The sequence below is a fragment of the Tilletiaria anomala genome (genome assembly GCF_000711695.1).
Source record: "Tilletiaria anomala UBC 951 chromosome Unknown K437scaffold_40, whole genome shotgun sequence".
Lineage (NCBI taxonomy): Eukaryota > Fungi > Basidiomycota > Exobasidiomycetes > Georgefischeriales > Tilletiariaceae > Tilletiaria > Tilletiaria anomala.
In genome coordinates this window covers 107,822-129,012 of record NW_013546982.1, presented here as the reverse complement: position 1 = coordinate 129,012, position 21,191 = coordinate 107,822, and the positions used below count along the sequence as shown (strand labels likewise).

The 21,191-nt window shown below is 54.0% G+C and overlaps 7 protein-coding genes across 7 annotated transcripts; 4 read left to right on the top strand and 3 right to left on the bottom strand.

The window, feature by feature from the left end:
- Nucleotides 1-224: 224 nt before the first annotated feature.
- Nucleotides 225-3,104, top strand: K437DRAFT_256496 (DEAD-domain-containing protein). Its single transcript, XM_013387855.1, has one exon. It carries the CDS (start codon nucleotides 507-509, stop codon nucleotides 2,928-2,930), a length of 2,424 nt encoding a protein of 807 aa, XP_013243309.1. The 5' UTR covers nucleotides 225-506; the 3' UTR covers nucleotides 2,931-3,104.
- Nucleotides 3,105-4,630: 1,526 nt separating this feature from the next.
- On the bottom strand, nucleotides 4,631-4,930 carry K437DRAFT_216574 (uncharacterized protein; the record flags this gene model as incomplete). Its single annotated transcript, XM_013387854.1, has 1 exon — nucleotides 4,631-4,930. A coding segment is annotated over one exon (300 nt), but the record flags the coding sequence as incomplete, so codon positions are not given.
- A 1,257-nt stretch (nucleotides 4,931-6,187) lies between these two features.
- K437DRAFT_256493 (uncharacterized protein) lies at nucleotides 6,188-8,041 on the top strand. Its single transcript, XM_013387853.1, has 2 exons — nucleotides 6,188-6,545; nucleotides 6,630-8,041. Exons 1-2 carry the CDS (start codon nucleotides 6,274-6,276, stop codon nucleotides 7,924-7,926), a joined length of 1,569 nt encoding a protein of 522 aa, XP_013243307.1. The 5' UTR covers nucleotides 6,188-6,273; the 3' UTR covers nucleotides 7,927-8,041.
- Nucleotides 8,042-8,124: 83 nt separating this feature from the next.
- On the bottom strand, nucleotides 8,125-8,943 carry K437DRAFT_268358 (putative HIS3-imidazoleglycerol-phosphate dehydratase; the record flags this gene model as incomplete). Its single annotated transcript, XM_013387852.1, has 3 exons — nucleotides 8,125-8,135; nucleotides 8,205-8,661; nucleotides 8,755-8,943. The coding sequence occupies 3 exons, from the start codon at nucleotides 8,941-8,943 to the stop codon at nucleotides 8,125-8,127; spliced, it is 657 nt and encodes a 218-aa protein (XP_013243306.1).
- Nucleotides 8,944-9,775: 832 nt separating this feature from the next.
- K437DRAFT_246995 (uncharacterized protein) lies at nucleotides 9,776-11,327 on the top strand. Its single transcript, XM_013387851.1, has 5 exons — nucleotides 9,776-10,055; nucleotides 10,156-10,219; nucleotides 10,285-10,363; nucleotides 10,430-10,492; nucleotides 10,558-11,327. The coding sequence occupies exons 1-5, from the start codon at nucleotides 9,962-9,964 to the stop codon at nucleotides 11,290-11,292; spliced, it is 1,035 nt and encodes a 344-aa protein (XP_013243305.1). The 5' UTR covers nucleotides 9,776-9,961; the 3' UTR covers nucleotides 11,293-11,327.
- Nucleotides 11,328-11,378: 51 nt separating this feature from the next.
- K437DRAFT_274158 (uncharacterized protein) lies at nucleotides 11,379-13,368 on the bottom strand. Its single transcript, XM_013387850.1, has 4 exons — nucleotides 12,769-13,368; nucleotides 12,655-12,711; nucleotides 11,652-12,594; nucleotides 11,379-11,573 (listed from the first exon to the last, which is right to left on the bottom strand). Exons 1-4 carry the CDS (start codon nucleotides 12,997-12,999, stop codon nucleotides 11,527-11,529), a joined length of 1,278 nt encoding a protein of 425 aa, XP_013243304.1. The 5' UTR covers nucleotides 13,000-13,368; the 3' UTR covers nucleotides 11,379-11,526.
- Nucleotides 13,369-16,200: 2,832 nt separating this feature from the next.
- Nucleotides 16,201-20,966, top strand: K437DRAFT_246994 (uncharacterized protein). Its single transcript, XM_013387849.1, has 5 exons — nucleotides 16,201-16,793; nucleotides 16,884-18,929; nucleotides 19,006-19,384; nucleotides 19,466-20,091; nucleotides 20,161-20,966. The coding sequence occupies exons 1-5, from the start codon at nucleotides 16,371-16,373 to the stop codon at nucleotides 20,878-20,880; spliced, it is 4,194 nt and encodes a 1,397-aa protein (XP_013243303.1). The 5' UTR covers nucleotides 16,201-16,370; the 3' UTR covers nucleotides 20,881-20,966.
- Nucleotides 20,967-21,191: the final 225 nt, after the last annotated feature.

Sequence of the window (21,191 nt, the reverse complement as noted above, 5' to 3'; positions counted from 1 at the left end):
ACTGTACTAGTGGGCACTTATACTCTGTGGTCGAATGCCACATTCCATACTGGCGATTGGGATCTTCGTGGCAACAGCTCCTCAGACACATGCTATGCAGGATGCACATCACATCCTCACATTTCAGCAAACAGAAGCAAGATTGCAGAAAAGTAAAGGGGATCTCAAGTGTTCTCGAGTGGTGGATGGGGATGGCGTAGGTCTAGGTCCAGCCGGCGGTTGAAGGTCTCTGAATATAAGTCGCACAATTTTTTCCGGACAAGACTCGGCGACTTTCGCACCAAAAGAAATCGCCGACCGACATTTTTTCCCGGGCAAAACTTTCATTCAGCTCATCGTTTCATCGGTTCTTCGGGTTGTGCTGTCGTCTCGACGAGCCCTCCTTCATCCTCGGTGACACACTTTGACTCAGCCTTCCAGCAAACACATTGGGTGGATAGCCGCATGCTGCGTCAACCATACGCTGCGCTTTGCCTCATACTGACAGGCTAACATTGTCAGCCATCATGTCGTTCCTTCAAAGGCACGTGCGCACCGCAATTCAACTTGCAAAGTCGAAGGCGCGAGGGCGCTTGCAGCCACAGCAAGGTTTTTCATCCTTGCTGCCACAAACCCGGCTTGAGTCTGCGCGACTTGTCACGTACGCTGCTCGCAACGAAAAGGCTGTAACTCATCATGCAAGCCGCCCTGCATTCGCGCATGCGTTCATCCGAACGTTCGCTTCGTCGTCTTTGTCCTACCAAGCTCTCGAGGCGTGTGCAGAAGTGGAAGCAGGCGCACCCATCGAGGTCGAGGCGCATCACGAACCCGACACATCTCATTTGTTCGCATCGCTGAAGGGCAAGCTATCGGAGCCCGTCTTTCGCGCCATCACACAAAAGCCCTTCGGCTACAAGGAAATGTCGGAAGTTCAACAGCGCGTCCTGAACCTACTTCCTGAGATCGCCGAGTCTCCTGACGCCATTGGGTTAGCTCAAGATGACAAAAAGGGGCGTGATCTGCTTGTCAAGGCAAGGACAGGGACAGGCAAGACGCTCGCTTTCCTGATTCCTGCTATTGAAGCACGCCTGAAGGCCATCGAGCGTGTCTCGAAAGGCGACTTTCCAGACTCGTGGCGGGAACTACTGAGGCGAAACCGCCCGGAGCTCAACCTCGACTCGCTCGAACCTGCAGAGCTGCGCAAGATCTCCAGACAATTTGGAGAGAACACTGTCGGTACTCTTATCCTCAGTCCCACGCGCGAGCTTGCAACGCAGATTGCGACCGAGGCCCGCAAGCTCCTCTCTCACAGGTCCGATATGGGTGTTCAACTGCTGGTCGGTGGCGCCAATCGATCACAACAGGTCCGCGAGTGGAGGAATTCGAGACCGGATATCGTCGTCGCTACGCCCGGCCGCATTCTCGACCTTGCAAGTGATGTTTCAATGGTCCGAGAGGCTTTGAAGGGCTGCCAGACGCTCGTCTTGGATGAGGCGGACACGTTGCTGGAAATGGGCTTCCGCGACAGCATCACATCTATCATTGAGCATTTGCCCCAGGCGGGGAAGGAACGCCACACTATGCTCTTCTCAGCCACCGTCTCGCCAGACATTCGCCGCATCGCACGGGCGTCGCTGGACAAGAACCACCGCTTCATCGACTGCGTGCCCGCCGGCGAAGAGAACACGCACAAGCACATTCCTCAGTTTGTCAGCGTCCTCGATAACCCTACCGATCAGATCCCATACGTGCTCTCACTAGTAGCACATGACCAGATCGTCAACGCAGGCAAGAGTAAGGTGATCATCTTTACGCCCACTACGCGCATGACGCAGCTGCTCGCTTCACTCGTGAAGAGCATGCGACGCAATCTCCCCCTCGGCTCGTTCGGCTGCCAGACGTACGAGATCCACTCGAAGAAGGAACAATCAAGCAGATTCCGCACTAGCAGCAACTTCAGGGCTGACAAGTCTGGTGGATCTGTGCTCATTACCAGCGACGTTTCCGCACGCGGCGTCGACTACCCCGGCACGACTCGCGTCATTCAAATTGGCGTTCCTCCCAACAAGGACGGATACATCCACCGCATCGGACGGACTGGCCGTGCAGGCGCAAGCGGCCGAGCGGACATAGTTCTTCTGCCTTTCGAAGAGGCCTGGGTCAACACGCAGCTAGATGATCTACCAATCCAGCGCCTCAATGCTAGTTCCTTCGGCAAGGAGCTTGACGCAGTGACGGCCAAGTGGGAAGAGGATCCAAATTCTTTCCTCACCGAAGATATCAAGGCTGCGCTCCGTAGGCAACCCGACTCGCGCTCCAATCGTGGCCGAGGCTCGCGGCGCACGCCTGCTCCGATTGGATACCATGACCAGCCAAAGCCGATCGTCGCACCCCTCGCCGGCAGAGTCAGCTTGGAGAACTACCGCACCAAGGTGCAAGAAGCGATCACCGAACTGGACCCGGAAGACATCAAAGAGACTTTCGTCAGCCAGCTAGGATTCTACCTCGGTCGTGTGCCCGAAATGCGCATAAGCAAGTCCCAGGTGCTCGAGGAGATGAAAAGCTGGGCCGTTGCTGTCGGCAGCTTAACCGAGCCACCGTACCTCAGCCCTGCGTTCCTGAACAAAGTCGGCTTGGGAGGCAGCGGAGGCGGACGTGGCGGCCGCGGTGGCGATGGACGAAGTGGGTTTGGTAGCCGGGCGGGGGGTCGAGGTGGATTTGAGCGTGGAAGTGGAGGCCGAGGAGGTTTCGATCGTAATGGACGTGGTGCCTTCGACCGTGATGGACGAAGCGGGGGATATGGGAGATCCCCCGAGCGGTGGTCTGAGAGAGACTCGTCTCGGCAATCCAGCTACTCTGACCGCGGCTCGAGTCGGGCGTCAAGACCGCAAAGCACGTACCATCGGCTCGAATCCTCGCCTCGCCACGGCTCGCGTGAGCATCAGGAATGACCGTACTGTGGTACCACCTCAAGCACCACACGTATGCACCCCAGGGGCGCACGCAATACAGTTTGAACATAGATTAGGCGTATCGATTGAATCGGCCCCGTTTCCTTCATTGCCAATGTTGTAGCTACCCTTTATCATGCCCAACATACATTCCCCTCTCTCACCTGTTTGCCTGTATTCGAAATACACTATGAACGCAGTCCCCAGCTTGTCCGTCCCATCGGTTCTCGGCGCTTCCAGGTGTGGACTGTGCCAGGAGGCCACTTGATAGTGCTAGTTGGATCCGACCAAAGGTGGAGGTTTCGCCAGACGCGACAGTCGCATCCTGCTCCTCTGGGGGTCATGCGGCTGATGGAAGTTCGGCGTATGCGAGGGCGTCAATGCTTGCACGGCACGCACGCGGTGCTTCCTTCGCCCCTCACCTGCAATGTGCAGGCGCATGATATTCGATTCATATGCTGAGCTTGCGCACAAGGGGCGTTCAAAACGTGATCTAAGGTGTGTAAAACAAGCAGCTGTATTTTTCATCTTGGCTCGGCGCTTCAGTCCGCAGCTTTATTCGGCCTCTTATTTCCGCTACCGCTCTTGCGAGGAGCTTTACTGTTGTCGCTGCCGCCGCTGTTGCCAACCGGCGGCCGTGGCTGCACTTCCAGGGAGGAAGTTTCCCGCTTGATAGGCAACGAAGCGCTAGACGAAGGACTTCTTCCACGAGGCGGCGCAGAGGCGGACTCTGATGGGCTATCACGCTTGAGGATGGAAACGAGCTTTGGCGCCGCTGGTGCTGGTGTTGATGCTGTTATGTTCTGCGACTGCTGTTTCTGTCGTTGCTGGTTCGATTTCTGCTGTTTGCTGCCGGCTTCTGCGTGTTTATTGTTGCTCCTGGTCTCCTGCGAAGCGCTGCCGTTTCCCGTGTATTGCTTAGCCTCGCGCTGTTTATCGCTTCTGCCCTTGATCGAAGGCACGTCTACAGCGCCCACTGCAGTACCTGCGCCTGATGAGCCTCCAGGGCCAGCAGCTGACGCTGAAGAGTCACGAGTACGTGACTTGGCCTTTCGGCCATCAGCACCTTTTTGCTGAGTTTGAAGGACAGCACCGATCGCAGCTCCGAAGACCCTGCTGCTGTGTGCATTCACCCCAGGTGCAGATGCGGCAGCATCCGGATTCTGCGAGCTACCGTCCGCATCATTGTTGCCCGAAGCGCGTGCTCGCCCACCTCGCACTTGGCCCTGCCCTTTCGACTTGCTGCCAGCGCCGCTGCCAGTCTTGGAACCTACGTCAGCAACAGGCTGTGGTTGCTTGCCTTCTTGCGGCCTCTGGCTGTCCGGACCTTTGCTCTTTTGCTGCTGTTGCTGACCACATGCACGTTCCTTCTTCTTACCTTTGTCCTTCTGTCGTTGCCTCTCGCGTTCTTTCTCCTTCTCTCGTTCTCGTTCGCGCTCTCGCTCCTTTTCGCGCTCGCGCTCTCGCTCACGTTCCCGCTCTCTCTCGCGCTGCCGCTCTGCCTCCTTTTCCTTCTGCTTTTGCGCTGCAGCCGCAGCCTTCTGCAGTCTGAGATGCTCGAGCAGCGGGGTGCTCCGCGCGAGCGCTCTCTGTGTCGCTGCGTCGTTCATCCGTGTTTCTGAAAGCGAGGCCGCAAGGTGTGCATTGAGCTCCGCGTCCGTCTTTGTTTTCGGTGCGGCCCCCTTGGTAGTTGGGTGCATGACCGCTTCACTGTCCGCTTCGTCGCTGATTTTCGTACGCTGTAAGTCTGCGAAGAAAGCGAGGTAGTCTGGATCCTCGTCAATCGTCCCGATTCGGGCGTCTTCCTTCTGTCTCTTGCCACTGGCGCCGGCAGCAGTGACAGGAGGAACTTTCTGGTGAGGAGCAAATTCCACCATGGCGACAAATTCCTGGCCTTTGGCATCGCGGAAAACGTGCCCTTGAAAAGCTTGGTGGAAGGCGAGTAGGCTTTCGAGTGCTGTGAAGCGTATGTATGCGCGCGAGGCAATGTCTGCCTTTGATTTGCTATGTATTGTCAAGGTCAAAAGTGTCAGACATCCATGTTTACCACTCGCCAGCACAACTAACAGGCTGCAGCTCACTTTGTTTGTACCTTGCCAGGAATGTACTCGGTGTAGTCTGCAGTCACCGGTGCCTGCTGGGTGTCCAACGAAACTGCCATCCCATCCTCGTCTGTGTTAAGAGCAGGTATTTTTTCCGCAGCTTTGTCACCACCCTCTTCGACAGATACGTTGGTAGAACAGGCCTCTTTTGCATCCTGTACCTGTTTGGCGGTCTTCACCCATGGCAAGACGGCGCCCCAGAAGACATGTTGTGGCAAATGTGGGGGAAGCTTGCGAACTACGACCTTTAATCGCACCCCAGAACTTCCGTTTGCATTGCCCTTGCCGTCCCGATCCTTTGACTTCTTGTCCTTGCTCTTGTCTTTATTTCGGCTGCGCTTCTTGGCAGACTGCCGAGCTGAGCCATCCCTTTCGGTGTCGGCATTGTTTGCCTTTCCGTCGACAGGAGCCTTGGAGCTCGAGTCAGCTTTGCCGCCACGATTGCTAGAATTGGCTGGGGCAGCTGAACGTTGTTGAGAGGCGGTGGCTTGACTTTCTCTCGTGCCTGTCCTTGACGTTGATCCTTCAGTTTCGGGTCGCTGTCCCTGACCTTGTCCTGAAGTTTTGGACCCGATCGCCTCCTTTTGCACGTTGTCTTGCTTTGGCGGCCGTCGATGTCGATCCTTCTTGACACTGGCTTCTGAATTTTCCTGTCCTTGTTCGCGAGCGACCGACAACATGGCTCACCTGCAGAAAGTCTTGGCCAATACCAGTTCCCAAGGCTCTGTTTGAACTCTCTTCGCCACGTCTTCTTTCGCCAAAGCTTAGACGGCAAAGAGATTCGGTCCTTCCCCACCACGGAATTCTTTGCGTTTCGACCCGAGCTCTCGAAAGATTTGCAAGTAGCCCAACCAATCGTCCTCACAACAGAACAGATGCGACCTTGATGAACCATCGTACCTACGGCGTAAACAGATGTTACGCCTTCGCCCGTTGACCGACACTTTGCAGTGAGTCAACCCACTTAAGCAGCAGCAGATTGAGAATATTTACGTAAGCGACCCATCCACAGGACAGCAAATGCCACCTGCGCCGCCCAAGCCAACTTTTCCATTCGCCGTTACCAGAATAGAATGCTTGGCATGTCGGCTGTGCAGTGCACTGGCCACGGGGAGTGGAGAATGACATTGAGTATATATGGTGACACGGTGTCCTTTACTAAAGTGTCTCTGGCCTTCCGCACATTTATTCAAGCTACTAACCTTGTGCTTGAGGAATCGAACGCATATATCGCAGGAACGATGGCCCCTACGGAAGAGAGCTGCGTGCAACAGGAGGACCCGCACCATCTCGACCCGCGCGGACTCGAGCTGCTACAGCTGCCCCGGTCAGTGCGCATAACACAGAGATACTCGGCGCCTAGTGCAAGCGAAGGTATCAATGCAACATTGGAAAGTGAAGATGGCGAGCAGATCGAACTCGCTTCGGGCATCTTGTCCGTTCAGCTGGTTACAATCGACATCGGTGATGCGTACGGTTTAGCGGGTGCGAGCACCGATGCAGCGGGGGATGAGTGAGTTTGACTCACGCCTGCTCGAGTGCTGAGGTGAAGTTCCTGGCGGCAGTACTAACGCAATCCCACTCCTCTAATATCAAGTACCGACATTTTCCTCGTCCTGTCCGTTCCTTCGTCTGACTTTTCACTCCCTTTGATGGCATCTCAGCGCGTCCAACATCGCCCAAAGCACAATGCTTATGTATTCGATTCCCCCGAAGTGCCCGGCGCCAGCATCATTATATACTTGCCAGCTCCGGAGCAAGGCAGTGACGAAGTGACAACGCTCGCAACCTTCGATGACATCCTCTCTTCCTACTGCGTCTTCAACGCTGACACATATGCCACGGACGACCGCGGCAAGATCGAGCTCATTTCTGTGAAGGATGGCAGTACGGTAATTGGCACCCTGGACTTGGAGCAAGATGGTGTGGTGCTGCAGGAGGAGGGATTCGACCCCGCCCTTAGCTCGCCTAACATTGAGAAGGAGCCCGTGCTGATCGATCTCGACTTTGAAGGCAAGGCAGAGCAAGGCGCAGGCGGAAAAGAGATGGGCAGCGGCCCACACCGAGTGAGCATTGTCAGGCCGATCAGCACTGTCGACTCGGCAGCAGGCGACGACTGGCTCTTACGCGGAGCCGATCGGATCAGCCGCGGTATTATTAGCGGCTCTAACTTCATTGGCAAGAAAATCGTGCAAGGCGCAGACGCTATAGCCGAGCGGCAAGTCACCAAATTCTCCGCTCCTGGGAGCGCAAGTAAGTCCGCACAGACGAACGGCGCTGCGACGCCTGTAAAGCTGGCATCCGGAGAATCCGATAGCTCCGTCGCAAGAACGAGTACTAGCGGCGCCAAGATCCATCCGCGCGCAATGCAGACGGTAGCAGCGGTCCACACGCTGAGCGGCCGCGCGGTGAAGGTGTCGCACAAGACGGCAGCATCGATTCAGAATGTCGCAGGGCGTTTTGGAGATCAGATCGGGAAGGCGACCGGTGTACAGCGCCAGCAGCCGTATGCGCCTGCAAAGGGCCTTCGCGGCATGCTAAACCGTTCGCTCGTAGCCGTCTCCACCGTCTGGGATAGCGTGGATGCGAGCGCACAGCAACTGATCGACGACTCTTCCTCGGCAGCCACACATGTCATCCGATCCAAGTATGGCGACGACGCGGCGGTCTTTTCCGCGCACGTAGGCGGCACGACGCGCAGCGCCTTTTTGGTGTACCGCGATATTAGCGGTGTGAGGAGGCGCGCTCTGCTCAAGGTGGCGGGCAAGGGTATTGTCAAAGGCCGAACGAGAGATGGACAGGTCGTCAGGGTCCAGGTTGGGCAGGAGCCTGGTTCGCAATCACTTGTGGGGACATCCTCCGCGACTGTCACTGCTGATACTAGGAAGAAGTGATCGGCCATTGGCATGTATCGTGCCCGATTTGTCTCGGCATATGTATTTGTATAGGTGGACTTGCAACTCGTTCCGTCTCAAGTTGCTCCGCCTCGCAAAACCTTTGAAGTGCATTATTTATCGTCTGGATTGATGCCTACAAGATGCCAATGAAGGGCTCCAATCGTGTAACTCTCGCATTCGAACCTTGGGTGCAATTCACAAAACCCCTGGAGCAGATGAGCAAGAGGGGCGTGAGGAGGGCGCAAACAGCGAGTGCACGGTATGCGAGGCCTCACCTTTTGTGCTTGGAACATCATCTGTACCAGTCTGAGCAACAGCATGTTTGATAGCCAGCGCGAGTGCCTTGAATGCTGACTCGCTCCTGTGGTGGTCGTTGTCCCCTCTCAAGCAATCGATATGCAGCGTGACGCCGGCAGCGATTGCAAACGAATGGAAGACGTGCGGGATCATCTCGCAGCTCAAGTCCCCAATTTTCTCCCTCTTTAGCCCTAGCTCCGCCACGCAGTATGGTCTCCCGGAGATGTCGAGTACGGCGCGGGACAGTGCCTCGTCCAATGGTGCATGACCGGTGCCATAGCGGTTGATCCCTTTCACGGGGCCCAGGGCCTGCTTGAAGGCCTCACCAAGTACCAACGCAGAGTCTTCGGCCGAGTGGTGGTCGTCGATCCATAAGTCGCCCTTGCATTTTAGGGTGAGTGACATACCGCCATGCTTGGCGAGGGCATGAAACATCTGTGAATTCAGGCGTGGAGTGTGTCAGCTAGGGGGTCGCTTGAACTTCGCCGCTGGCCGCAAGCAGCGCCGGATCCTGTTGTGCATGCGAACATGGTCCAGGAATCCAATCCCCGTCTGTACATCTATAACCTGTGGCGCATACGTCGAGTGCGTGTCGAGCGCGAGTGTACATTGGATCTGTGTCTCGTTGGTGATGCGCTCGACAGTGGCTGAGCGCACGGAGAAAGGGACCGAGGTGCCACTAGCGGCAGGCGCCGCTGGTGCTCGTGCGGTGGCCATCTTTGGATCAACTGATGTCACTTTGAGGTGGATGAGGGCTTCGTTTGAGAAAATTATTCGTACAGGGGAGAGGCTCCGTACATACGCAAATAAGCCGGAAGACAGAGAGATGGACATTTCTTGCTTGGTCCGTATCTCCGACTTTCGGTGGTTGGCTGCCACACCGGATAGGTTTTGCGTGGTGAGGCTTTGACGGTTCTTTGGAAAAAGCTTGGGCCCCGTTCCGCTCCAACGTTCAGCGCCTGCTCACTATGCCCGCAGCAACCCTGACTGTTGCCTTTACCACTCCGACGCGCTTGCCTTCGCCGTCTACAAGATGCACACTGTCTATTTGACCCTTGCACTCTACGGCAGCCCTTTCCTGTCTGCTCCTCTTCCGTCACCCATGGTGTTGGAACGGCTTTGCAACGTCCTTCTCCCATAATCTAGCCCCGACGCGACCATTGTTGGTTATTCGTCCTATTCATGGATCCCAAAGCCGCATGTCTGCTAGGTTCCAGCTTTCTACAGCGTTCCAACGGAGTGGGAATGTCGGCAAGGTGGTGAAGCCAAAAATCAGGGTTGCTGTGGGCACAGTGAGCAGGCGCCGAAAGTTGGAGCGGAACGGGGCCCAAGCCTTTTCCAAAGAACCGTCAAAGCCTCACCACGCAACCCTATATGGTGTGGCAGTGTGGCAGGCAACCGCCCCGACTTTTGGATGTCTTTAACGCTTTTAAGAGGTTGCACTGAATTTAAGACCCAAAATTGGCCATTCAAAAGTCGCCGAGAATTTGTGAATGTTTGACTTCCGGGTCGGTGTCTTTTCCCAAAGCCATGAGGCTGCCAAGTTTCGGTTGGGTACACCGCTTGCCATCACCTGTGGTGATCCAGCTGCCAGCAGGAATACTTCCAGGTTTGGTCACCACCTTTCACGACTGGCCTGAAAGGATCGTGCAAATGATCTCTGTTCGTTGTCTGCGCTGCCTGTGAGCTCGTACGCAGATATATCAGAGAAAGCTGCGCACTCTGTCAAGTAAAAATGGCGGCGAGAAGCTTTACGAGCCTTTTGCGGCAGCTGAGCCAGTCTGGCTGCTGCCTTTCCCTCCATCATGGCCCATCGTGCGCAGTTCGAGGTAAGGAAAGACAGCAATGGTTCCTTGATGTGTCTTGCTGGCCATAGATTGAAAGCCCGACTTTCCTACTGCTCTGTTACGCGCGTGTTCCCCTCAACAGGTTTCGCATCGACCTCGCAACGACATGTCATCACCAAATTCGCTATGCCGGCAATGAGTCCGACGTGAGCTGCAACCTCTGTGCTGAGCAATTACAGAGCGCTAAGTCAGTCTTGATTGTATCCTTTAGAATGACGGAGGGCGGAATCGCAAACTGGAAAGTCAAAGAAGGAAGCAAATTCAGTGCTGGAGATGTCCTCTTGGAAATAGTGAGCTATTCGGATGTCGACTGAAGCCCAAGTGCCAGCAATGCTAAATCTCTCGCAATGCCTCAGGAAACTGACAAGGCAACCATGGATGTCGAAGCACAAGAGGATGGGGTGCTTGGGAAAATCATCGTGAGTGAAGGTTTGCCAGCTTGCGCCCCGGTCTTCGCGCAGAGACTCAAACCCACCTCCTTTAGATCCAAAATGGAGCCAAGGATGTAAAAGTAGGCAAGACGATCGCGCTGCTCGCCGAAGAAGGAGACGACATTTCAAATCTCGAAGCACCTGCAGAAGACTCCTCGCTGGCAGAAATGCCGGTTTCGAAAGATGAGCACGATTCAACCGACCGGTCTTCATCATCATCTTTAGCACAGTCGTCCTCTCAACCCACGCAACCCTCAGCACCCGCGTCATCATCTGCATCGCATGCCGCTCTGCAGATCACTGGTCCTATTTTCCCATCGGTTGCGCGGCTGCTGGCAGAGAACCATGTTTCCTCGAGCGATGCGTTGAGCATCAAGGGTACAGGTGTGCGTGGCATGCTTACCAAAGGTGATGTCCTCGCGTTCCTTGGCAAGGTCAACAGCCCTAATGGATCATTCAAGCCTGCCAAAGCCGGTGTTGCCGCGCTGGGACCTGTACCTGGATTCAGTGTAGGCTCTGTGGCTGCAAGCAAGCCAGCGGACAGCAAGCCGCTGAGCGCCGACGATTTGCGGTCGCTCATCCTTGGTGGCTTGGCAAGCGCTTCACACTCGGCGCGCGCCAAGCAGGCATCAAGCATTGCTGTTTGCCTTGTGTCCCATGGTAAAAGCAGAGCTGGTGCCGGGTTTGACGCGCTGCTTGCTTCATATAGCTTTGGCAGCACAGCGTCGCAAAAGAAGGCTCCTGCCGTCCAAGGAGCGAAAATGGACCCATTCAAAGGCCTGCTTTGAGCGCTTGCTACACGAATCCTAGCTATAGATAATGTACTTTTTTGCAAGATTCAATCGTGATGCAAGGAATACATTACTGTACAACTGATTGAAACCGCGGTTTCCTGAATTTTTTGTCTGAATGTTGAAATACATCTGATGCGCTGTGGCGTAGCCCCTGTCATGTGAGTTGTTGCGATTCTCTGCGTTCTTGTTGCTCCGCTTTCTTGTCTCACGTCGCGTCGTCGCCAGTGCTCAGCCCCCTTCTGTTGAGCGTACGACGTGCGTAAAGTGTCCTGGTACTGGAATTCAAGTGAGTATGCGGTGATGCCAACAGAGAATCTTCCCATTCCTTAAATGCAGCTGAAGCAAGCACTCACTTCTCGCCCGGCAAAGCTCGCAGTCGTCTCTGTAGCCCAGGGTGAACCTGAGCATCTGCTTCCCACCTGCTGGACCGCTCGACACGAGGCCCGGCGAGCTGCAGGCCGTCCTCGTGCGTCCTTTGATAGCGCTCGAAGCACCCACCTCTGAGCCTGGCGCTGTGCCTTGGGCCATTCCTGTCCCCTGCGGGCTTGCATGCTCTGCCATCATGTCAATATCGCTATCCCGCTGGCCAAGCCTGTCTCCGTGCGAACTCGGACTTGCGCCGTCGACGGCCATGCTTGACGAGCAGCTGTTCAACGAGCCGGAGCTGCCAGCCCTGCGCTCTCGTGCTACAGTAGAAAGATGCGAACCGAGATGGGGCGGTTCGTTTGCATTCATGTTGCCCGCTATTCCATTGAACATGCCGCCGCTTCGATGAACCACTGATATGTGATAATGTGGCGACCCAATGACACTGTCGCTGTTACCGGTAATAGCCCTCTTCCTTGAGAGCGGAGACGGTATGATGGGCGTGTAGGCGAGTCCGTGTCCATTGATGCGGTCGCTTTGTTGCAGACGCATTGCTGAAGGTGCCGGGTCGGTTATGGCAGTGGTTGTTACTCTGGTTGTAGAGTGCGAGAACGCATACCTGGGATGAGCTGCTGAGCCTTGTCCCTGTATGCCTAGCATCGAATCTGCGCTCATATCTGGGCCACCTTCAGCATTCGAGAACATAATGACGCTGACGTCGCTTTGCGATCGTTGCTGCCATTGTGCAACCTGTCCCAGGTATGGTGAGGTGCTGCTCAGCGTGGAGGATGGACTACTTAAGCGCAAACGTTGTAGTTCGTAATCGTCCTCAAACGATGTCGAAGGAGTGACAGAGTTGGGTGTGGGATTTGCTGGGGCTGCATGTGGAAGAGGCTGCGTTCGTGCATTATGAGACGGGTTAACCGCAATCTGCATGCTGGGTAGGTCAGTATCGATCGTGGAAAATCGGGGCGACCATGCAGAACTGACTGAAACGCCACTAGGGTGGCAGATTTGAGCCGTGCTGTTTTCGACGTGTATGCGTTTCTGCATTCCAAAGTGTCAACGCAGGGCCGAGCGTGTTTTGCATCAACAGATACCCACATTTGGCGAGAGAGGTCCACTTGATGGCCCGCCAAGATCCTCGTCGCTTGCTTCGCTGTCATTATGTGGGGATCTTCTCTTTTTCCTTGCCCTGTTCCAAGAATATGTATCTACCGAATACGTGTCCTCCGCAAGCACTTGTCGGTGCATGTGTGCTTCCGTGTGTTGTTCTGAAGGTGGCAGTAGAGAAGGGCGGCAAGTCATGCCGGGTAGGACTTCCATCTCGTTCATTGTGTAATGTGGCGGTCAAAGACACTTGCAGCTAGCCCGCAACGCTCAAATCGAGCGACAGACTGAGCCTCTATCTGCTTCAGAGAAGACAGAGATCGACGGTTGCATCTGCAGGTGGCTCTTCGTCTCCCGGCGAAAGCGGGATGCCCATTCAACTTTGGCGTACAAGCAGTAGTTCCCAAACTCGCAGCAAGGTTTATCTAATGAGCGACTAGACGATGAAGTCGATGAGGCAGCAAGTTGTTGCGTTAGATATAAAATGGAACGCCACCAGGGCTCGTGTAGATGGCACTGGGTTGGCTTGCTCTCTGCTGTATGCTGCCGCTGCTCCAGACAGAGGAGACAAATCAAGAGACCGACCACCGAAACTCCTCGGACGATATTTGATCGCGTTCGAAAGATCTTGTCCTGAGTATCTCACCGATTTTGAATACCTGAAGCCACCAATCCGGGTGGATTCTGCGACTCTCTTAGAGATGCAACTTGATTATTGCGCCGCACTGGGAGCTAAAATCTGTGCTGGCCGCTGACCACGGTGAAGCCAACACTCCGAAGCAAAGCCATGGCATTTGCATATCGCTGCTTCTGCTGCTGCTGTTGCTTGCTCTTGGTGGTTGTGATTGAATGTAGATCCCGAGTTGCTTAGCTGCTTGGGAAATCGTTCAGAATCCTGCGCCGTAGCTTCCGATTGTTCATGTGGCCTTCATTTGCTGTGAGCATAACATCGGCGCACGACACTGTGTCAAATGGCAACATTTCCAAGGCAAGCCAGCGGCGCCACACCGCCAAATAGTGCCGCGATAATGTATAGAATACATTCAGGTCTGGATCAAGAGAGAGGACCTGGTGCTGTAAGGGACAGTGCTCGCGGCCATCACATTGTCAACGGCCAGGACCCTGCGATCGTCGACGATGTGGAAATGCAGCGACATGTTGACAATCAACATGCCGAGCATGAAGGAAACTCCATTTTTGCTGCCTCAGCTAGAGGCCCTGACCACTCCGATGATGATGACGATGTGGAAAATGGAGATAGGATGAGAAAAGCAAGGTCCCCGCTTCCCCTAGCCTGCCTACCCTGAAGTAGGTCTGAGGATATAGTTGGTGGTATTTAGAGGGGTTTGGTGCATGTATTGGAGCGTGTGCTTCCCTGTCTCTCACATCACAAGACTTCCTTGCAGACAAGAAGAACTGTGCGCTGCCGCTTGCATTATTTGGATTTGTCAACAGTAAGTTCTCACTGCTTCCACAATCCCTCGAATTGGCTCGGCTGATCTAGGCTTCCCTAAATACTAGTTGATGTCTTTCAGAGCTACTTTCCGGCCCAGAGGCATTTCGGAAGGCAAAGGTTACAGCGAGAGCTCTTGGCTTGGAAGCTTCGAGTATTGCTTAATATTAATGTTGGGGCTCTATTGCGGCAGGGCATTCGAAACTTGGCTGTTCAAACCGGTGGATACCACTCGAGTATTTCTGGACCACACACGCGTGGTGAAGACCTTGTAAGCACCTGTGAAAATACTCTTTTGCTCCGGAGTTGCTAGACATTGGCATGGCTCCTTACGTTGTGTGCCAAATGCTTCTTTTCTCTGACACATCCACTGGCAGCTCTTCCTCGGCATCTACAATGTGTTACCTTACCTGGAAATCTTCACCATTCTATACCACATTCTTGCAGGCGCTTATTCCCTAGCATCTTCGACACCGCCAGCAACTTTGGTCGCATTCTTCCGGGCTGCCTTGCAGGTTAAGTGGGAAACTTCAATATGGACATCTCGTGCTTGCTCAGGCCGAGTTTCCTGCTCTTTGTCTTCCCTGTCTGCACAAGCCTAGGTGATATCATCCTTTTTCTATTTTATACGGCGCCTCTCAGATAGGTGATGTCTGAAACTACATTTTGCCTCGTTGCACGACTGAGAATGTGCATAACATTGGTTAATTCAACGGATGCCGGCAATTCTCAGGTATCTGGCAAGAATAGTAGCGGAAACTGGGTCCATGAAAATGGCCTCACTCCAGCCCATCCTTCCATGTGCCGCCTACTGACTTCCTTGTACTCCATGAGTTCCTCCAGGTTATTCATACAGGGGCGGTCAATTGCGATCTGGCGCTATACGAAGCCAGGCGCAGAATTCACGTCAAAATTGCTTGCAGCATGGACACTTCGATCAGACACACTGCTCAAAAGAGAATGTTTAATTGTAGCTCCTCTGGATCCGAAGATATCCAAAATCAAGCAAGGCTCTCTGGCTCAATGAGCGCTACCAATGCGGGCGCCAAATTCATTTCCGGAACCAGACAGGATGATGATGCTATTACCTACAGTGGCAACCTGGGCGCTAACGCCGACAACAACCAGAGCTTCAAAGGCATAACGGATCTCATTGGCTCAGGTAATTGCTGCAAGCATCAGTGGGCCGCCCTTGAGCTCAAGAAATGCTATGCGAAATGCGGCTGCCATGTAGTAAGCGGGTTGGAGGGGTGGCCTGTACGCTCCGTCGTCACTGTCACTTAATCACTCGCCATTTGCGAGCTTAGCATCCTAGCAATTGATCTTAGCGTGCGCGGCCTACCAGGAAGTCTGCTCCCCCCACACCGGGTGGAATTGGCATCATTTGCGGCAGTGCTTCATGCGACAAGGTCGTAAGACGACAGGTTGAGGAGCTACTCACGCCGCATACTAGGAGTCTGGTCGTCATCAATCCTATGATGTAGATCGCAGGAGGCAATGGAAGTTTATCTGACCTCAACGCATTTAAGTACTTATTTGGCACCGTGCAGTAACCAACGACCTGGAAGAATTAGACGTCTGAAGATGAAATACCCTCAGGCCTGATCCGATTACCACAATATGCTCTAGGGTTGTTTCCGATCTCCTGGTGTAGCCATTACTATCAACACCCACATGAGAGAGGCCGAGTCGACTGAATGGAGGTTCTCACAAGTTACGCCAGATGTTCCTGTCCCGGAAGCCGGGATTTGCCATTTTCGGTTCTATTGCTTGATTTTCGCCAAATTCAGTATGATGAAATTTCTCGATAACCCCACATAATACCATCTGTAATCATGGATGAAAATGACATGCATGATTGCAGATTGAGTTGCACCGAACCGTAACGAGACGAGAGATCAACTCGCGTCGCCAACTTTTTTTTTCTTGGTGTGGGAGATCAAGTTCCCTCAGTTCGCCTCAGCGGTTTTCCAGTGCTCGCCTCAATGCTCAAGCAAATGCTCATCGCTCATCAGTAATCAGTCGTCATCTCTGTGACAGGGTGTGCCTTTGATGGATGCTGCTGGCTACATAACTTCGATAAAGTCGATTTTGTGAGGCAGAGAAGCTCCCTCCGGTCTTGTAGCTGAACAGGCTATCCGTCATGACTGGAACGCTACCGCTCTACTGGAAGCTAGCCTCGGACAAGCCGTCCGAGCGGTTAGTCGCTTCTTGCCAACTCGTCGACCAGCTTCTTCATCTTGTAGGCGAAAATGCCAGCAAAGCGCATTCTGTCTCAAATTCTGCTCCCGAGCCCCATGACAACGGCAAGCCGAAAGCAACGTCTCTATCTACTGCGTTGCCACCTCAAGCTCGCTTGTTCAAAGATAGTTTGACCGATTGCTCCACTGCAAAGAGCTTGAATAACGAAATCCTCAGAGCAGACGTAGCTCAAGTTGCCAGGATCGAGTTGGTACTAGAAACGGAAATTCCCACGGAAATTAGCTATGCAATCAAGAGACTCCTCCGAGGACTGGCCTCTCCAAGACAGTCGTCCAGGCTCGGCTTTGCGACGGCCTTGACCGAAGTGGGTTGACGTGCTTGAAGTTTCGAAATAAAGAACTCATCGCTCACGACAGAATCATATAACAATGATCTCTCTTTTACCCCGAATCAGCTACTTTGCAAGCTACCTTCTGGATTGCTAGGCCCAGATGACGTTCTCACGTTGCTACTGCATTACACAAAGATTGAAGGCAAAGCCAGCGGACAAGAAGAGCGAGATGGACTTTTTGCAAAGGTCTTCGCTGTGCATTCGCTCGTTCTTTCTGGGTTGCTCTTCACGCAGGCCAATGGGTTTTCTGCTGCTCACTCTGCGCCTAGTTCATCGGAGTCGACAGACTTGCGCGCTTTCCAACGGGCCATTCATGTCCTTCAGGCCGTGGCTGCCAAGAAAGTGTGGTTGCGAGAGAGCTGTGCGTGGGTGATTATTCAATCACTTAAATCGCTTCGCTCTTGCTCACTCGCAAAAGTGCAGAAGCGGGAAGCAGTGCGCTGGCTTTGGGAGCAACTCTTCATCCTTGCTCCAATGACTGGTAAAAAAGCGGTGCTAACGGCGGATAAGCTCGCGGTCCTGCTATACATGCAGCAGGAAAACTTTTCGGACCACTCCTCCAAGCAAGCGGTAGTGGCGCCTCTCAAATTTGACCAAGCGCTACATCCTGACAACGTCGATATCATCGCTCGCATTCTCAAAGGCGGCGCTGTCACTGAGGTCGGGGATGCAGATAAAGGCGCCGACCTGGAGACAGGGGATGCGGATGCAGCACAAGGGACCTGGCGCCCCGAGATCCCGTTCGCATGGCACGTCATCTTCGACATCTATTTTGGCGAGGATGCAGCAAGCCCCACGTCGGCTGCCGCAGTTAAGCGCGTGCCTTTCGCGACACTCTTCCGCGTTGCAGTCGAGGAAAAGCTTTTTGCTCCATCGGCGTCATCGGAACGCAAGCTCTGGGGTTTCAAAGTGTTCCAGATGGCGTTGGTGCGGATAGCCGCCAGCGCTGAGATCACTGACTTGCAGCTCCTGTTCCAGTCCAATATCATGCGGAGCTGCATCAATCATCTCAGCAAGGCTGATCGATTTTTGCACGCAGCCGCTGTTCGAACCATGGAGGTTCTGCATGAAGTTGCTACCGCAAATCCGAGCACAGCATTGCTCTTCATCAAGCAGTTGCTCGGAAGATATGGAAGCTTGCACTTTGACCGACTCACTGGTACCAAGACGGTTGAAGGGCTGCTTGCCAAGATGGACACGAAAAGCACCAAGGATTACTTGGACTTCGTTATCCAAATGGCTTGTCAATCTCCTCAAGGCCAAGACTCTTTAAGCCCAGCTGAAAGTGACGATGGACCACACCAGCATGTGAGCGCCACCATTGATTTGCGGCGAAAGTGGGCAGTGGAGCAGATGCACATCCTCGTTCGCCAAACGGCCATTCAAAAGGATGAAGCTTGCATCGAGTCAATCCTCAATTTCCTGTGCACCCATGGGTTCGGTCGCCAGAAAAAATCCACAACCCAGCTTCCCCTTGTTCCGATGCCGCCCTTCTCAGCCGATTTTCAAGAGCACTGCAGATCGCGCTTTGTCGCTTGCCTCGGCGAACTCAACGACCAGACCACCACAGTAGTACAAGATGTGCTCGCAAATGGCTTGACGAGGACGTACAAGGCGCAGGGCGTAAAGAGCGGCCGCGAGCGCTGGATCTCGAGCGCCGTGGACATGTTTTATCGTCTCAAGCGCGACAAGAAGAATGTCGATTGGCTGCTTGACGCACAGCTCGACGAGCAGTTGCAAAGCGTACACACTGCTATAGAGGCCTTGAGGAAAACGGCTAGCAGCAGAAAAGATTCGGATGGAGCCCAAGAGACCCGCATGCGCGTACTTGAGGCTCTGCTATGCGCCGGATTTTTCTACAGTGCTAGCATGAACAAATATGAGGATTCGACAGCTGATTTGCTCACCTCGCTCGTTAATTGCAAAGATGCCGCCCTGGTGCCGGAGTTTCAAGGCGACGAGGAGACTCCCAGCTCTGCGCTGGTCTTAACTGACGCCATCGTCAGCTGTCTCGAGCAGCCGTCGGCATTTCTGCGCTCTGCTGCCTTGCAGGCTTTCGGAGTATTAACAGACTTGATTGACGTTGCGGCTATTGATCATATTATCGAGGTGCGTGGCCGCCTTGAACTAGTCTGACGCTGTTAGATTTGTATTGCTGACAAGCTCCATTTTTGGACAATCGCAGCAATTCAACCTCGGTGCGGAGGGAGAAGTGGAAGAGGAGGCGTCCGACGAAGAAAATGCACCTATGTTCCCTGCAGACGCCATCGAGGTTGCGGAGATGACGTCGGACACAAGCTTCGAAGAAAGCGAAGAAGATGAAGCAGACGAAGACGTAGCTGAAGTTGTTAACGAAGAGTTCCGCGCAAAGGTGCAGGCGGCGCTGCGGGAAGCCAACATTGCTGATACAGAGGATGTCGATGGTGAAAATGACAGCGATGGCGATCACAGCTCTGATTCTGGCAGCGAGGTGTCCGACCTGGGTGACGAGCAGATGCTTGCACTCGACGAAAAGCTCGCACAGATCTTCAAGTTGCAAGCGTCGAACAAGAAAGCTGAGCAGAGTAAGTTGACTAAGAGTGCTTATGCTCGTTCATTTCTTCCTCCTGACATGAAATGCTTTTACACTTCTCTTCTATTCTTAGATGCGAAGGTTCAAGCCATGGCTTTCCAGAATCGGCTATTAGATCTCCTTGACATCTTCGCGCGCAAGCAGGCCTGCAACATTCTCCTGCTGCGTCTCTTCAAGCCGCTTCTGCAGCTCGTCAAGGATTCTCAGAAAGACGAGCAGCAGTTACGCAACAAGGCTGCCGGATTGCTGCAGAATCGCATCTGCAAGGCCAAGGAAGTAGTATCGCTTTCACGTGAGGAGACACCGGAAGCGCTGGAGCTGCTCAAGTACATCCATGCCGAGGCGCGCTCCTCGACTGCGTCAGGGGCAGATGCACATTTGACACCTCTGCATTCTGCAGCGAATCTCTACCTGACTAAGGCATTGCTTGGCTCCTCGGATGATCACGCCAACATTGCGCCGGACATCACGGATGTGTATGCGGATACTCTAGCCGAATTTGTTGAACGAAAGCGCAGCGCTGTCAAGCCCGTGTTCGTGTCTGACGCTTTCAAATGCTGTCCTTCCGTAAGCTGGACTCTGCGCGATCGCATCCTGGCCGCATGCAGGCCTGGTCTCGGCGCTGGGACATTCAAACAGGTTCAGGCTTTCCAGCTGCTACAGACGATGGTCACACAGCAGGCGCAGTTAGCGCAGCAGGTGAGTGTACGCACGAGGCTCAGCAGGAATGAAACTTGAGGAGTTGGCTAACGGACCAACTCTCTCCAGGCTTACAAAAACAATAAGGAGCTGCTCGAGTTCCTCCCTGAGGTCGCGCGAACGGTTATTGTAACTCTGCGCGCAGCGTGTACATCCAGTGACGAGGGCGACAGTGCGGGCGCGGGTGAGAGTGCTGCTGGTGGGATGACGATGAACGCCGCTCGCTTGAAAGAAGTGCTCAAATTCGGCATGCAAGCTGCGCGCATCACCCAACGTGCCGTCACTTCGGCAGGAGACCTCGCTGAGAAGGACAACGAGAAGATCAGGAGCACAAGCAAAGACGAAGGAGAAGTGCACGTCAGCGGAGGACATGCGCATATGCTGGCTCGTGTGTGGAACACTGAGAAGCTCCGCGAAGTGGACACTTTGCTCGCGACGAGCAGCCGCTTTGCTCCTTCACCAAGCGTGCGCTCGTTGTGGAAGCAGCTGCTGGGCATCCTTTCTATTCGCTTTGTCGCGCCAGTAGCGGCGCCTACTGGTTCGACAGTGTTGTCAGGTTCAAATACTGCTGGTGCTGCTTCAACAAAGAATGGCAAGGGTGCCAATGGGAAGGAGTTACAAAGCTCCGAATTCGCTGGACAGAAGCGCAAGCATGGGGAAGGTTTGGACGATTCGCGGCCGCCGCCAAAGAATCAGAAGAAGAAAAGCGCGGAGCCGAGAGCAGGACTTCCGGACGAAACGGTGCAAGGGAAGAAGCAGAAGAAGAGCAAGGCCCTTGTCCCGGCTTGAGAATGATGGTCGCGCCTCGGTAGATGAGAGAATGATGATGTCTGTTCGGAATGCATGTATTTCAATAGATTTGCATTCAAGTCGCCATTAATAAAGTGTAAAGACGCAACTATCAAATCTCCCCATTTCCTGCAAATGGGATAGTCATTTCTTGTATAGCCTGGTCGCAAAGCACAAGGCTGTGAACTTGATTCGTCGGTCCTCCTCACACTTCAAAGCCTGCTAACAATAGCAGGTCCACGTTTTTTGCTCATTTTTGCTTTCATTATATGTACGATGTGCCTTTGTGGCTTGACCAGGGTTAACCCAAG

What these genes read in the sequence shown, in the direction of transcription:
- K437DRAFT_256493 (XM_013387853.1), top strand. Translation starts at nt 6,274, where the DNA reads ATGGCCCCTACGGAAGAGAGCTGCGTGCAACAGGAGGACCCGCACCAT. An exon ending in ACCGATGCAGCGGGGGATGA is followed by an intron (nt 6,546 to 6,629) that starts GTGAGTTTGACT and finishes TCTAATATCAAG; the next exon opens with TACCGACATTTTCCTCGTCC.
- K437DRAFT_246994 (XM_013387849.1), top strand. Translation starts at nt 16,371, where the DNA reads ATGACTGGAACGCTACCGCTCTACTGGAAGCTAGCCTCGGACAAGCCG. An exon ending in TTGCGACGGCCTTGACCGAA is followed by an intron (nt 16,794 to 16,883) that starts GTGGGTTGACGT and finishes ACCCCGAATCAG; the next exon opens with CTACTTTGCAAGCTACCTTC. An exon ending in CTATTGATCATATTATCGAG is followed by an intron (nt 18,930 to 19,005) that starts GTGCGTGGCCGC and finishes GGACAATCGCAG; the next exon opens with CAATTCAACCTCGGTGCGGA.
- K437DRAFT_256496 (XM_013387855.1), top strand. Translation starts at nt 507, where the DNA reads ATGTCGTTCCTTCAAAGGCACGTGCGCACCGCAATTCAACTTGCAAAG.
- K437DRAFT_246995 (XM_013387851.1), top strand. Translation starts at nt 9,962, where the DNA reads ATGGCGGCGAGAAGCTTTACGAGCCTTTTGCGGCAGCTGAGCCAGTCT. An exon ending in ATGCCGGCAATGAGTCCGAC is followed by an intron (nt 10,220 to 10,284) that starts GTGAGCTGCAAC and finishes TGTATCCTTTAG; the next exon opens with AATGACGGAGGGCGGAATCG. An exon ending in GAGATGTCCTCTTGGAAATA is followed by an intron (nt 10,364 to 10,429) that starts GTGAGCTATTCG and finishes GCAATGCCTCAG; the next exon opens with GAAACTGACAAGGCAACCAT.
- K437DRAFT_274158 (XM_013387850.1), bottom strand. Translation starts at nt 12,999, where the DNA reads ATGAACGAGATGGAAGTCCTACCCGGCATGACTTGCCGCCCTTCTCTA. An exon ending in GTGGACCTCTCTCGCCAAAT is followed by an intron (nt 12,712 to 12,768) that starts GTGGGTATCTGT and finishes TTTGGAATGCAG; the next exon opens with AAACGCATACACGTCGAAAA. An exon ending in GCCACCCTAGTGGCGTTTCA is followed by an intron (nt 12,595 to 12,654) that starts GTCAGTTCTGCA and finishes CCCAGCATGCAG; the next exon opens with ATTGCGGTTAACCCGTCTCA.